A 13913-nucleotide genomic window follows, 5' to 3' on the forward strand; every position below is an offset into this window, starting at 1 on the left:
ACTAGTGTACCAGCCATGACAGTCAAGGATGAAGATAGCTAACCACTCTTCACAGAGCCTATGCCACAAGTCCATGACATTACAACAAGTGATGGGAGAGTTGTCAGTCACATCCATATGAAGAAACAGGGATAACACATACACCTGGCCCACATTCAGTTGTAAACTAACATCTGTTCTGTTCGTCATCTATTTCACTATGTGAAATAACTTGATTTCCTTCAAACTATTTTGTATTTTGTGCCCAAAGTTACTTTTCCTATAGTTATAAATAAAGGAAACAGGGTTTTATCTCAACATATCATACATGAGGGTCCTAGGAACCCATACTTATTAGCTTCAGGGATCCTGGCAGGCAATGTAAAGGTCCCGTGAAACAACAGTGTAGACTGGCTGAGTTTGACTTTCACGCTGCTTTCAGCAATAGTTCAGCAACATCTTCTCAGTGAGAACACCAGAAATGGGTTTCACACATTGTAACCATGTGGGGATTCAAACACGGGTCTATGGCGTGATGAGCTAACACCGTAACCACTAGGCTACTCCACCAAACCAGCTATGTTGTAGAGAACTGAATATTTTTATCATTTCTGAAATGAGTCATTGATCATATGGACTGGTGGATGAAATGCTTCTCGTAAGTGCTCTGAAAGAAATAACCAAACACTCAGCAAAGTGATAGATAAGTTGTGGGTACAATGAATAATATTGTGCTTCCCTCTTGACGCACTAAATATATTTGCTGTATCCATTCTCTACATTTGTGCAAGCTTGACACACATTTGCACATGACATAAAACCCTGTTTACTGATATTCAGTTAACGATCATCTATCTCTATAACCTATCTCAATTCATAGTCGTACTGATTAACCAGAGAGAAATGGTATAGGTTCAAGCTGACGGAGTATCTCTTGGACAACTATATGGTGTAAAACCCATTAGTTCTCCTGTCCAGAACACCAGTGCTTCACTAGTGTTGTGGCAATCAGGTCAGGAGAATCACAACCAACACATGTCACCAGTATTAAATATAGTATCACATACTTAGAATAGGGCCTGTCCTACTTCACTGACAGACTTATCCTGAACAAATTTTAGGCTTTTCCAAGGCACTTGCAGTCAAAATCTAGACACATATAATCCCAGATTTGTTACTGTATTCATTTGGCTGAAAATTTTAATTCAAGCTATCTCCATGCCAATCTCAGTACCACACACCAATATTGCACATTTGCAGACAACCACATGCACATTTCAATTTCCTGTACAAATAGTGATTGAGTTTAGTTTTACCCCACTTTTAGCAACATTCCAGCAATCTGACTGCATGAACACCAAAAATGTGCTTCACACATTTTACCAATGTGGGGAATCGAACCTGTGTCTTCAGCATGACTAGTGAACGATTTAACCACAAGAATTCCCCATCAGTCCTTGATAAATAGCTGAATTAGATTAATGTCTACTTTGTAATTCAGTTTGCTTAAATGAGTGAATGAAATAGCGTCTGCCCAGCGACCCGCTGCTTGCTGGTTATATGGCAGGCTTAGAACTTTATTTTATAGCCGGCCATGTGCGCCAATACATTTTCCAACGGAATATATTTGCCCATGTCATTGACTACGGGAAAATTTTCGAAAACAATTCACAACTGTGGTAACTAGATGATGTCTGTACAGTTCATGATCAATCAAACTGTAACTTCAACAGATCCAACTACCCACTTATCAAACACTAAATGTAAGTGGTCTAGAGAGTACTTTCAGTCAATGAATAATGTCATTCTTTTGTGATGGCAGTGATATCAAATGAATTAACAGTGACCACCAAGTAATGATTATATTACATTTGCTTTAGCACATGTTTGAGTCTACATCACTACAAGTAATTCATTAATTACTCTATTTTAACACCATATCTCAATTCCCTATATTTAATACAGGGCCGGGCCGGCAACATATTTCAGCTATCAGCCCTGTCAGCTTCCTGTCTTTTTCCAGGAGTTTCATACACTGCTTAAATGTCAAGGTCGTGTCATATATTGGCTATTTTCAAAGTCTTTTCATGAGTAATCATGAGTAAAATAGTGTGTATAAATCTTCAGTAAATAAAGTAGGAGTGCAATCATCAAGACCATAGGGACTCATATTACCCTTCATCCAGCATGGCTCCCAGACAGGATTAATTCCTTTCCCTCCAATTGTTAAACGTTAAGCCAGAAATCATTCTGCAGTTAAGTGAGTATGGTTTTACCTAGCGTTTAGCAACATTCAAGCAATATCATGGCAGAGGAGACACAACACATATGGGCTTCACACACTGTACCCAGGTGGGGAATCGAACCCTGGTCTTCAGCATGAGTAAACACTTTAACCACTAGCCTACGCAGACGAAACACTACGTTACCCTTTCTGCAGTTAAAATACACTAAGATATGAACATATTTCGAGTCAGATGGTCTTTTAGCATGTTTAGAGGGACAATAATAATATATTCTTAGCAACAACATCTGACTGAAAAACCTGACAAGATGGTTTCAGCAACAAAAAGCTGGAGCTCGGTTCAAATTGAATTTTTGCCTGCTTAAATAAAAAAAACTAGCTGAACAAGGAAAATGCTGTATGCTCATTCTTATGAATTTTATAATTATATTCATCTATCAAAACTGTCTCAATAGTCAAAGTCTCACCGGCTTCAACACTGACTTCAGTTTTTAACCTGCGGCTAAAGGATAATTTATTTATTATTATGCAATTTATTAATAGTTTCATCAATCATTAATACATTCACAAATACAGACAGACTGATCTCATAAAATTCCAGGTCTTCTTCAGTGGAGATGCTATCATCCTAAAGACTTATTGAAACATGAGTAAAGAAAAAAAGGTATGATGTGCTGCACCATTATTTACACATCAAGTTGAAAAGGTCAAAGAAAAACAATCAATATGGATCCATTTCAAAGAAGTAACACATGCTCAGAATCACATCAGAGAATTCTTCAGATTACCTAAGGCATATTTGCTTGAAAGACACTCCCTATCTAAGTTCACTCCGTACGAAATTCCATGTAGTAATGCTTTAAAATATCCCAACAGCTATTAGCCTATTACTTACAGTCTGTCGATAGTCACGCTCAAAAGACCAACTAAACTCTAGCAGGTTTATCAACTCAAGTTAATGTCATGTATAATTTTATTCCGACATGATATCATTTTTTTCTTCTCAGGATTTGTCAGTCAAAAGAAACAATTTATTTTCCAAATGCTAAGGACTATCCAAATTAAACTATCGATTTCTTGGAAATAGATTTCACTATCAATTTCTGAGGTACTGCTTGATTCAAAGTTTGATGTTAAACAGGTCACAGGTATTTAACAACACACCTGATGAAGAAGGGGCAAAACGTAGCCTTGAAACACTTAGACAATGAATTAAGAAGTTGTAATCCATAAAATATCAGATTAAACATCAAACATGACTATTTCTGATGTCTCGCCTGCTTGAGAAGCTATTAACGTCTGATATCAAGATGTGATCCTCATTATCAAACAGGGATAAACATGCCAAAAAATAGCACTTCCCTGTCAGGCAGTCTGGACAGGAATACTCGGCCGGGTTTTTCTCTGTTCATTAACAGCACCAAAAAGTCAATGGTCAAAAATAATGTTAGATCGGTTAATATTTAAAGGACCCTTAACAGAGCTCCAGATAAGCTGCACATATGTACAAAATATACCATCAAAAAGTTTAAATATGTAAGTAAATATATACCAGCATATAAAAAAATATTTTTATTGTGTATTTACCCACAACATCAAAATCACATTGCATTTCATATCAAATCAAGCCAATTGAAATAAAGCAGAGTTTTTCATCTCCAAATTTTTGTGGTTAAAAGAATCTTGAACAATTCTAAACATAATTTAAATGCACAACACAGATAGAATACATGTACCAGTCATGGTTTGTCTACCTTTCCATTTTCTGTAAATAGCAACCAATCAAACAGCTGTTTTCTTTCTACATACCCTTTGAACAATACATAATGCTGAGCAAACATGGTCGAAAGCTTAAACACACTCATTGTAAAACATCTACATTTTTAGGCTACACATAGAAAGCTATTAGAGGACTGCTATATAAATTTATAGACAAGTGCTGTGTTTCACAATCTGATTCAGTTGATGGTGATATCTCAATACAGCCTATAAGTATAACATTAGCTGTTTGCGGCATCAAAACACAGACGAAGGAACACATTATTTCGTTCAGAAGAAGTGGATAAAGCCGTATTAGCTATAATTTATCATTATTAGTAAACTTAGAAGATTTCATCTTATTTGTATTATTAAATACAAAAACGGTCGCACTTCTTACCTTGTTATTTGAACTACATACACAGATTTTAAAAATACTGTGGGCATCAAAAAGTATATATGACCACTTGAAATTGGAAGTACCCACTTAGTTTCGAAAGTATGCGTATCATACCAACACAGTCAAAAGCTTTAAGGTCATATGCAACCCCACAAAAAAATCAAACATAACTAAAACACAACTGTCACTTATTCATGACATATAATATACATTGCTGATTGTGGGAGAAAAAAATAAACAAAATTACAAGCGTACAATCACAAATCAAAAGTACGATATTTGTACTTGGGTTTTCCTCACTCGAAAAGAAGCACCCAGGAGACCGAACTCAGTCAGAGCAGGTGTATGTGCACTCAAGTGTAACAAAGACTTTCTTTGGTGGGCTCATTTGCCGATACGCAGATGGCTCATTGTGTATATGTAGAGATGATCTGTGAAGTACAGCGAGCAATAAGAACGTGAGATTTTCTTTATGGACAACAACTTCTTTTATTGCATATGATGCGACGTTTTGGTAGGGTTTTATATACCATTGTCAAGCAAGAGTGATAACAATATAAGAATCCATACTGAAATGTCGCATCATATACAATAGAAGTTGTTATCCATAAATAATGCTTACAGAGATGTCATGGTTCTGCATTTCTGTTAGATCCCATTAACAAATACTGAGATGGTAAACTACTGCCTGGCTGGAAACTGTCGTTCATCCAAGAACAAAAAAAAATTCAAACTGACAATATGATTTTGCACTGGTTTCTGTCCAATGCATTCATCCAAGAAAAATGGAGATATAATAACATGTCATGTGTACAAGTATCACATCTGCCTGTCTGTGTAATTCCATAATGTGACAGAGAAAAAGTGCACGAGCCATAAATCAATGTATTTTGTTTATGGTGTATAGCCTGATAGGTGTTAAGTTCAAATGGCATGTGGTCAATGATTGAAGTGGTGTATTGCATATTGTCATTACCAGTCAGTCAGGCGGACACATAGGTGTCAATAAAAACTGACACTGAGTTTTGTCAGTGACTGAGACAGCTCGTCACAACAAATTTTTCTATGTTTCCATAGACGTGTATTAAAACATTTCAGTCTTCAAGTTGAATTTTTAGCAATGAAAACTGTATTTCTAATCCTACACTTTTTTGAAAACTTGGTTTGCAAAGCTGCATGTATGGGACCAGTGTATACTTATTGCTGCAGACCCAAGATGCTTGTAATCGCAAGAAACATCTCTTGTTCTCCAACGTGAACCACAGAGATAATCCTTGCACGCATCACTTGCTGTATTTGCACGAGTCGCCTTCCCGATTCAGGCTGCGTGAACCTAATCACTGTGGATGTACTATGGTCGCAGCGCAGCACAGCTGGTGAAAGTGCAATTTTGCTGGCTTTTTTTCATCACTTTTTTTCTTAAACTTTGTAAGTTGAATTTGAATTTTGAAAATTTCTTTCTGTAAGCCCATACAGAAAGGAATCAGAATATGCAAAGTCATGTTTTGTGGTGCATGTGACCTTTAAATGGAGCTCTGCCTTAAAAACTGATAAATGTACTTCTGTCCTAATGATGACAATTTTAGTGCAACAAATATTGACAGTAAGCAGTTAACAGTACCAAAGAGTCAACAGTCAACACCAACTCAAGTAATATTTACCAAAACCATAAAAACAGTGAAACATACTACTTTCCTAATCATGACACTTTTAGGGTAACAACTGACTATAAGCAGTTTCCATGAGACAAAAACATTTAATGGACCTGGACTCGAACCTTGAAATTTATAATTGTTTATTGATATCAGACATTGCATGATGCATATATTGCATTCACTATTGATAAACATCGAGGGCATATTGCATGAAAATGAATTGCAAGATACATTCATTATAAGACCATTGTTGAAAAATCTGTTTTTTTATTTCTCATCAATATATTCTCGTCAATATATTCATTCAATTGGATGTCACGATTTTCCTGCATCCTTTCTAACAATTACAATATCATATAACATATATGATTATACAAGGACATTCAGTGCACATATTCTCAAGCTCCTCATTGTGAATAATTATTATCAAGATATCATTAGAACAAAAGACATATTCATATGACATCCTTATCTGAACCGACCTGAATTGACATCCACATAAACCTCACTATCTGCAACTCTCAGGATCCTTATGTGAAATGACCTTACCATGTCCATACACTCCTTACTATCCCCTACTCTCAGCATATGTATATTATCACACCCTTATCTGAACTGACCTGACCACGTCCATACAATCCTTACTAATACTATCCACTACTCTCAGGATACACATCATATCACACCCTTATCAGAACTGACCTGACAATCCACACAATCCTTACTATCCACCATTCTCAGGTTCATGTCATATCACATCTTTATCTGAATTTACCTTACCATTCATACAATCCTCACTATTCATTACCGTCAGGATAAGCATCATATCACATCCCTATCAGAACTGACATGACCATCCAAACCATCCTTACTATATAGCACAGTCAGGATACGTATATCATATCCTTATCAGAACTCACCTTACCATACATGCAACTCTTCCTATCCATTACTCTCAGAAAAGATATCATATCACATCAAGATGATCAAAAATATATAGTCTGACTTTGGTCACTAGTGTAAACTGTGAAATATTAGATCATATCAAACAAGATTTTGGCCTGTTAGCCACAAAAAGTGTTTGGCATGGACCATATGTCATGTCAGTATTAACACATCCCATCCGCAAATGAGTGATGGAGAGCCTTTCTATCTTGCTATATCTGCCACAGCTGGTAAAGTTCCTATACCTGGCAGTAATCAATCATGTACTTGTACCTATAGCCTCCAACCAAGCCATGAAATCTGTAAGTGATCATTTGACAATTTCGTTTATGGTGAGTGAGGTAGTTTAATGCCATTTTGAGCACTCTTCCTGCAATATCATGGTAAAGGGGCACCAGAAACAGGCTTAACACATTGTACTTAAAACCAATTATGATAACTGACATGGTGTTTAATGTCATATTTACAGTGTTTCCTTGTACAAATGGTATACATGTTATCATTTAAAGCACAACAAAATTTTAAGAAGTGCTACATTTGAGTTCACATTATACTTTATAGTAACATATATCTCTGAAAATGTGTAAGTTTTACAAAGACAAAAAAATCAGTTGAAACTGAAAAGCAACCCTTGTGGTGGGAGATTCAGAACTATAGGAAATCTAAACCTGCCTTGTCTGGACTGTGTATTACGGAAACATATTAAGTTCATTTCCGGTGTCCCCTGTCTGGATATTACTGGAAATTGGAATATTGCTACAAGCCTCTCTAAATCCAACACTCACTCACTTACACAAAAGGACAGTAAGGGGTCAGTAAAAGGGGAAATGATTTGGGGACTGTGAAGACACACTCTATTCCCTGGGAAGATACAGAAAACAAAAGCACTAAATGTGTACATTCTGTTAATACTTATTATCCGTAAGTGTTTGGTCATCAGATAATTTTTCAAGTAAAATGCCAGCAATGATCAAGCATGAGGTTTTAACCATCGGAACCATGTTACAGCCCTACCTGACACATGCTTGTGGATTACCCAATATGTTTACTTAATCAACCTCCACATACAGACTGCTTCCCTAATCACCCGCTTCGGATGAAGATCAACCTAGCAGAGAACAGTCGTGAGACGGCAAGTTACATCGCCGAGGTATCACAGACCACTCGTCAAATAGATAATCAAGAAAGCAGAGCGAAACATCAGCTAGCACTCCAATATTTACCTCCACAGCCTGTAATTTGCAGAAGGAAAAACACACAGATAAAGAGTTACTCAGTTAGCACTCTTTGCCCAAGTTTCCAGTCATGAACAAGCTCTAGGTTTGAATGATAGATAGTACATCCATGACACTATGTTTTCCATTATTATAATGGGGCACTACTTTAGCATTTGTATCTGATGACCCAAATCCCTTCAGATATTTAACATTATCTGGGCTTTTTTTCAGAGAATACCTCTTGGTCACCATTTCAAACATGATTTTTCTACTTTTTTTAAACTAGGAGTTGAACAAATCAATGTATTTTCACAACATATTAAATTTCAGGTAATCTATACTCAGCCTATGCTATTACTTGTGGACAAAAACTGAGGACACCTTATTTTCAAAATGTCTCAACTGAAACATATTTACGAAATCATTCCAATTTAATCCATAAAATGAGCAGCTAGAACAGACAGGTAAAAGTATTTTAAGTTAAAGTTTTGATCACATTTTTTAACAGTTGGTTAAAGACATTACAAATAATTAATATGACTCAGTAAGGTTCTAATAATTTCAACAACTTGAGAACATGGAAAGCTTCATTTTTGGCCGTCCAAATTCTCCAAATCAAAAAAATGAAGAAAACCTCCAAAGTCATGATCAGTGTTAACACGTTTGATTCAATGAGAGTCATGATAAGAACAGATGCTCAGAAAAAAGGAAATGTTTTCAGGAAGAAGTGACAAACTCAGTCTCAAATACATAAGTCAAGAAACATCAGATAGTCCAAATCTTGATGGAGTTAATTTCCAACAAAATGAATGTGCTTCACACATCCACCATGTCCACAAGACCAAAATGAGCTGTGGGCAAACTGGATTCAACATATGGCATTTACCATGGGAAATGTTTGCACATATACCTTCTAGACAGATGCTCTGTCTGCTACACCTATTGCTAATTTAATAAAAGCAATATGAACCAAACTCACTCACTCCCTCACTCACAGTAGCGATACACATATACTGCTGTGCACTTCTGATGGATCATTTTGATGAAAACTCATGGTGGGTTAGACCTCATGCCAAGCAAATACTGAGGTATCCCTTGCCTTGAAATGTTATAATAATAACCCTGGGTTGGACTTGCTCCCAAACAGGCACAATAAGAAGAGGTATTACACTCAGACATCCTTCCAATACTGGTACAACAAAGGGAGACAACCTTAGACATCAAAATATCCCATACAACAGGACCCCTCTGTGTGGACAAAAATTGGTGGACCTGCCTGTACTCCACTGGTTCAAAATAACAATCATAGATTGACTATCAATACAAAATTCATTGGCCATCTGGATCACTGCAAATTTGGTTGTATTTTTACTAGCCAGGGACCACAAGGCCAGTGTAAATTTAGGATACTGTAACACTGCCAACCAGTTACTTATATCACAGTACAAACATTACACAATGAACATAACACCTAAGTAATATTACCTGACATGTAGAAACCTCACTCTAACATGCCTTAAAGCTTTGCATGTCTGTATTACTGCAAGCTGTGATGTAGTCATTAAGGGTCAAACTAGGTTAAGCAGTTTACTGCTGCTGGATTGTAATGTGTATAACACATATATTTCAGCAATCACATTTGCCTGTACGACTGCCAGGCCATGTAGAGTTCTGTACCGCAAAGTGATCAAATAACGCCCATTGTTAAACATTTTCACTAACAACTATAACTGCTTTCCTAAATTTAGACTCCGGCTGTGAGAACACACATTTGTCATACATATTAACCAAACCTAATTATTAATATCAATTATCATTACAAAAATATAAACCAGACTCTCAGACAAAATTATCTGATGCCCTACTGTATCTGAAACTTTGCAAAGATCCCAATATTAAGTTTCTTCTTCTCTCATGTTAATATCGGAGACAAAGCTACAAAGTAGGGATATAAATTTTTATAATATTGCAGAGATTTATGAAAGTGCCCTTTGTAGGTAAATTGGGAGGAAGTATTTCATTTCAAAATTCCACTTTCTCATACGTATTTCTGTTTTCATGAATGCTAACAAGCGGGAAATCAATAATTCAATTTGTGAATTTTTCTGTCATTTTCTGCATACCTGGGGCCAAACTTCAACTCAAACTTGAACAATCATGAACGCCAAAAGTGATTATAAGGCAAACATCTTTGCCTGTTCATCATGTTCTAAAATTAGAATATAGAATCACCCACTAAACAACATCATGTTCTAAAATTAATATGTATAGTCACCTACTAAAGACATCATAAACATGTCACTTTAGAAGTGGTATGCTGATGTTTACAAACTATGTTGATTGCACAGTTAAATACACATGTCCACATTTTGTTTGTAATTCATTTAACATGTCATGAGAGTTTTGTCCTGAATCACAAACTGACACATGGATCACCTGACCCAAAGAATCCAAGATTGTGATCAATGTCCCTTGACTCATTGTTTAAACAAAAATACTTATGGAATTTTGCAGTCTATTTGAAGCATTGAATGGCTTTACGTACAATAAAGTCTCTTAACATCATGTACACAAACAGCAGATTAGCATGTTTTGTGGTCTCTGTCTTGACAGGATGATGAATAGAACTCATGCTTATATTAAGTTGCAATCTGATGTGTGCTGAAGGGTTTTGAAAGGATGCTTGAAGTGTACTCTTATGATCTTTCTCATCAACCATGTACATTTTTTTCACATTAGGGTTAAAAAGACCCTTTCCTTGGAACAAATTCTGTGTGACAATAAACACACTACTACTTGACAGTAATGCAACTGACATGCCACTCTCCTCAACAGTAATGCAACTGACAGGCCACTCACCTCAACAAACTATCCATATCATTGATATATTACCGTTTAGGGGATTTTTTACAGCTTGTGTGACAATGCTTGCATCTGGCTGTATTGGCATAACTGGTTTCAGGTTTGATTATTTCAAACAAGACAAACAGAAAGCAAATCGATTGTGCAAGACTTGTCCAAGTCAAAACAGGCTTCCCCTACAATGTAGCAAGATCATGGTCTTGTGATAATGCAGGGGTTATCAGATTACACACAAGTAAAATCGGTGTTCAATCCACAGTGACATCACACCATGTGATCATATTTTCCGTCCCATCATAAGTCATTTATACTTCAGCACAAATTAGGACGCAAGTAAAAATGACAGATAACGGCTAAGCAGAAAAATTCAAATTATTCCGCCACCGGTTTGATGAGACAACAAGTGTTCCGCAAACGTATGTCAAAAGAGGTCATGTGTAGTTTTCAAAATTATGCCATGGTTTTCAAACTGTGTCAACACACGCTTGTTGCACAATATTTGTCAACTGGTGGAAGTATGCAAGCATAAATACAAGGGCATATTCTGCCATCAATGTACCTTCCGCCACCTAACAGCAGTAAGGAACTACACATTTTTTAAAGGAAAAATCGAAAAAATGTAGAAACACTCACTGCGCGAACCTGTCGTCGGAAACAGTAACACACAAAACTCCATATTTTAGCTGCCAATACGAAGAATCCACGCAAACCCATTACAAGGTACTTGAACATTAGTGTTGAATGATTTCACCCCCTGACTCTCGATGAAAAAGATGTAAGAAAGAGCAGAAAATAAACAAGATATGGGCCTAGTGGCTCCTCGATGTAGTGCCTAGTTTCACATCTACACCGCCATTAATTCCCACAGGTCAGTGCGCACCGGTCAACAGGAAATAACCTTTCTATTGATTCCGGAAGTCTCAGTTATAACACTGTCCTCGCAACAAATGTTCTTTCATTTTCCGATTAACGAGTAGTCTGTTAGCACGAATGTGTGAACATACCCGTTGCTATTCAATAATTGAAATGTACTGTGAAGTCACTAAGTGGTGACATTTACACAATCAGTTGTATATACTGCCTTGAAATGTAGTGTAAAATGTATTTGTCAATCTGTCTTCAGCATTACATCATTTCACATTTGCTTCACAATATCAGATTGTAGCCAAGTCACTGTGTGCTTTGGAGCATGACGAGGCAAATGTTAATTAGTACAAATGGTATAGAAAGAGCTAGTGACACATCCCTGTTGCAGATTATCCCTGACTATATATATTTTTTCTGTACCAAACTATATTCATGATACAGGACAAATTTTATGGATAGCAACTACTTGAGTTTAAAATTGAGTCGTGAAAATAAACTCAAGAAGTTGCTAACCATAAAATTTGTCCTGTATTGCTGCACCAACTTCTAAATGCCTTTGAAGAATCAAATATATTCATGATGATATGCATCGCCCAAAACTGAAATTGCAACAGGATCGCTCTTATTTATAACACATATTATAGATACAATACAAAAAGTCAACGTATAAGTAACTGGTTAAATGCATTCTTCATATTTGGACACCGATATAACATGGGGTTCAGCGGTTTTTGACCATATGGAGCAAAGTGCATTCACTATACATTCGTCCGACTGTGGACAAGGTAACAGCATGTATATTCTGCTCGCCAACAGCGATGCAATCCACCAAACTATGGCGACAGTCTCAGGAAGGCCTTGGTTATACGTTGTCCACTGGAAATACAGAGTTATGTCCCTTGACTTTTCAGATTTGATGTTTGTTGGGTCAAACCTTGGATTCGTTTAACCTCTGTTAAGACCGTGAAAAACAGTGAGTGAGTGAGTGATTAATGCCGCTTTGAGCGTGTCCGTTTGACAGGAAGGCAGTAATGTGCATTGTAGACAACGCCACTTTGGTAAAACTCACGAATGTCAGTGCTTTACTGAGGAAACTAGACACACAAACGGGATGACTATAATGTTCCAGTCAAAGACGCTCGAAGTCATGAGGATCGTACAGTGATCGTGCACTGTTAACCGTGCATGTTGAAACTGAGGGACGTTGCTGAACATCAGCTTATTTTACATATCCAGTCATTGTGCCATGCCTGGCATAGGAGGCCAAGTCGTTTCAGATATCTTCAACACATTCAGAGATAACATGAAATATGTTATTGATATGTATATAACACTTTGAGATATATGTAATTATATTTTGGAAATGTAAAATTAACTTAATGATATCCTCAATTAGTTACCGGTATCTTTAAAGCATTATTGATACCTTTAAATTATAGCGGATATCTTTAAAACAATTGAAGATATCTATAATTTCTTAATAAATGTGAAAACGGCTTGCCATATGATAGTGCTAAACGCGGAACACTTGCGTCAGTTTGGACTTTATTCATGGTAGGCGCTATCTGGCAGCCTAGTGGTTAAAGCGTTCGCTCATCACACCGAAGAATAGGGTTCGGTTTGCAGCATGGGTACAATATGTGAAGCCCATTTCTGGTGTCCCCGATTTGATATTGCTTGAATATTCCTAAAGGCGGCGTAAAATCATACTAACTCTTTCAGGTTATTCGTGGACTCCGTGACAGAAGTGGAATACTGTTGAAAGCGGTGTTTCACCAAGTAACTCACTCACATAAGTCGGCATGGCAAAACCACTTCCCTACCTCATGCACAGCTCGAAAGAAATTTGGGTACCCCTAAATGAATGCTTTTTATTACGTGAAAAAGTCTACTTGTGCTCTGACGTTCACATGTGCCTATATTTGGTTTGGAAAACATTGCATGTGAACTAGTATATATGAACTACTATATGTATGAACTATATA

The 13913-nt window shown here is 36.7% G+C and overlaps 1 protein-coding gene across 1 annotated transcript in view; it reads right to left on the reverse strand.

Moving 5' to 3' along the window:
* The window catches only part of LOC137268867 (CTD nuclear envelope phosphatase 1-like), a 64360-nt gene extending 52392 nt beyond the window's left edge, over positions 1-11968 (reverse strand). Inside the window, exon 1 of the mRNA XM_067803445.1 lies at positions 11695-11968. Within this exon, the coding sequence (XP_067659546.1) occupies positions 11695-11793 (99 nt within the window). The 5' untranslated portion in view covers positions 11794-11968. The remainder of the gene's footprint in view (positions 1-11694) is intronic.
* Positions 11969-13913: the final 1945 nt, after the last annotated feature.

Source organism: Haliotis asinina, chromosome 16 (genome assembly GCF_037392515.1).
Source record: "Haliotis asinina isolate JCU_RB_2024 chromosome 16, JCU_Hal_asi_v2, whole genome shotgun sequence".
NCBI lineage: Eukaryota > Metazoa > Mollusca > Gastropoda > Lepetellida > Haliotidae > Haliotis > Haliotis asinina.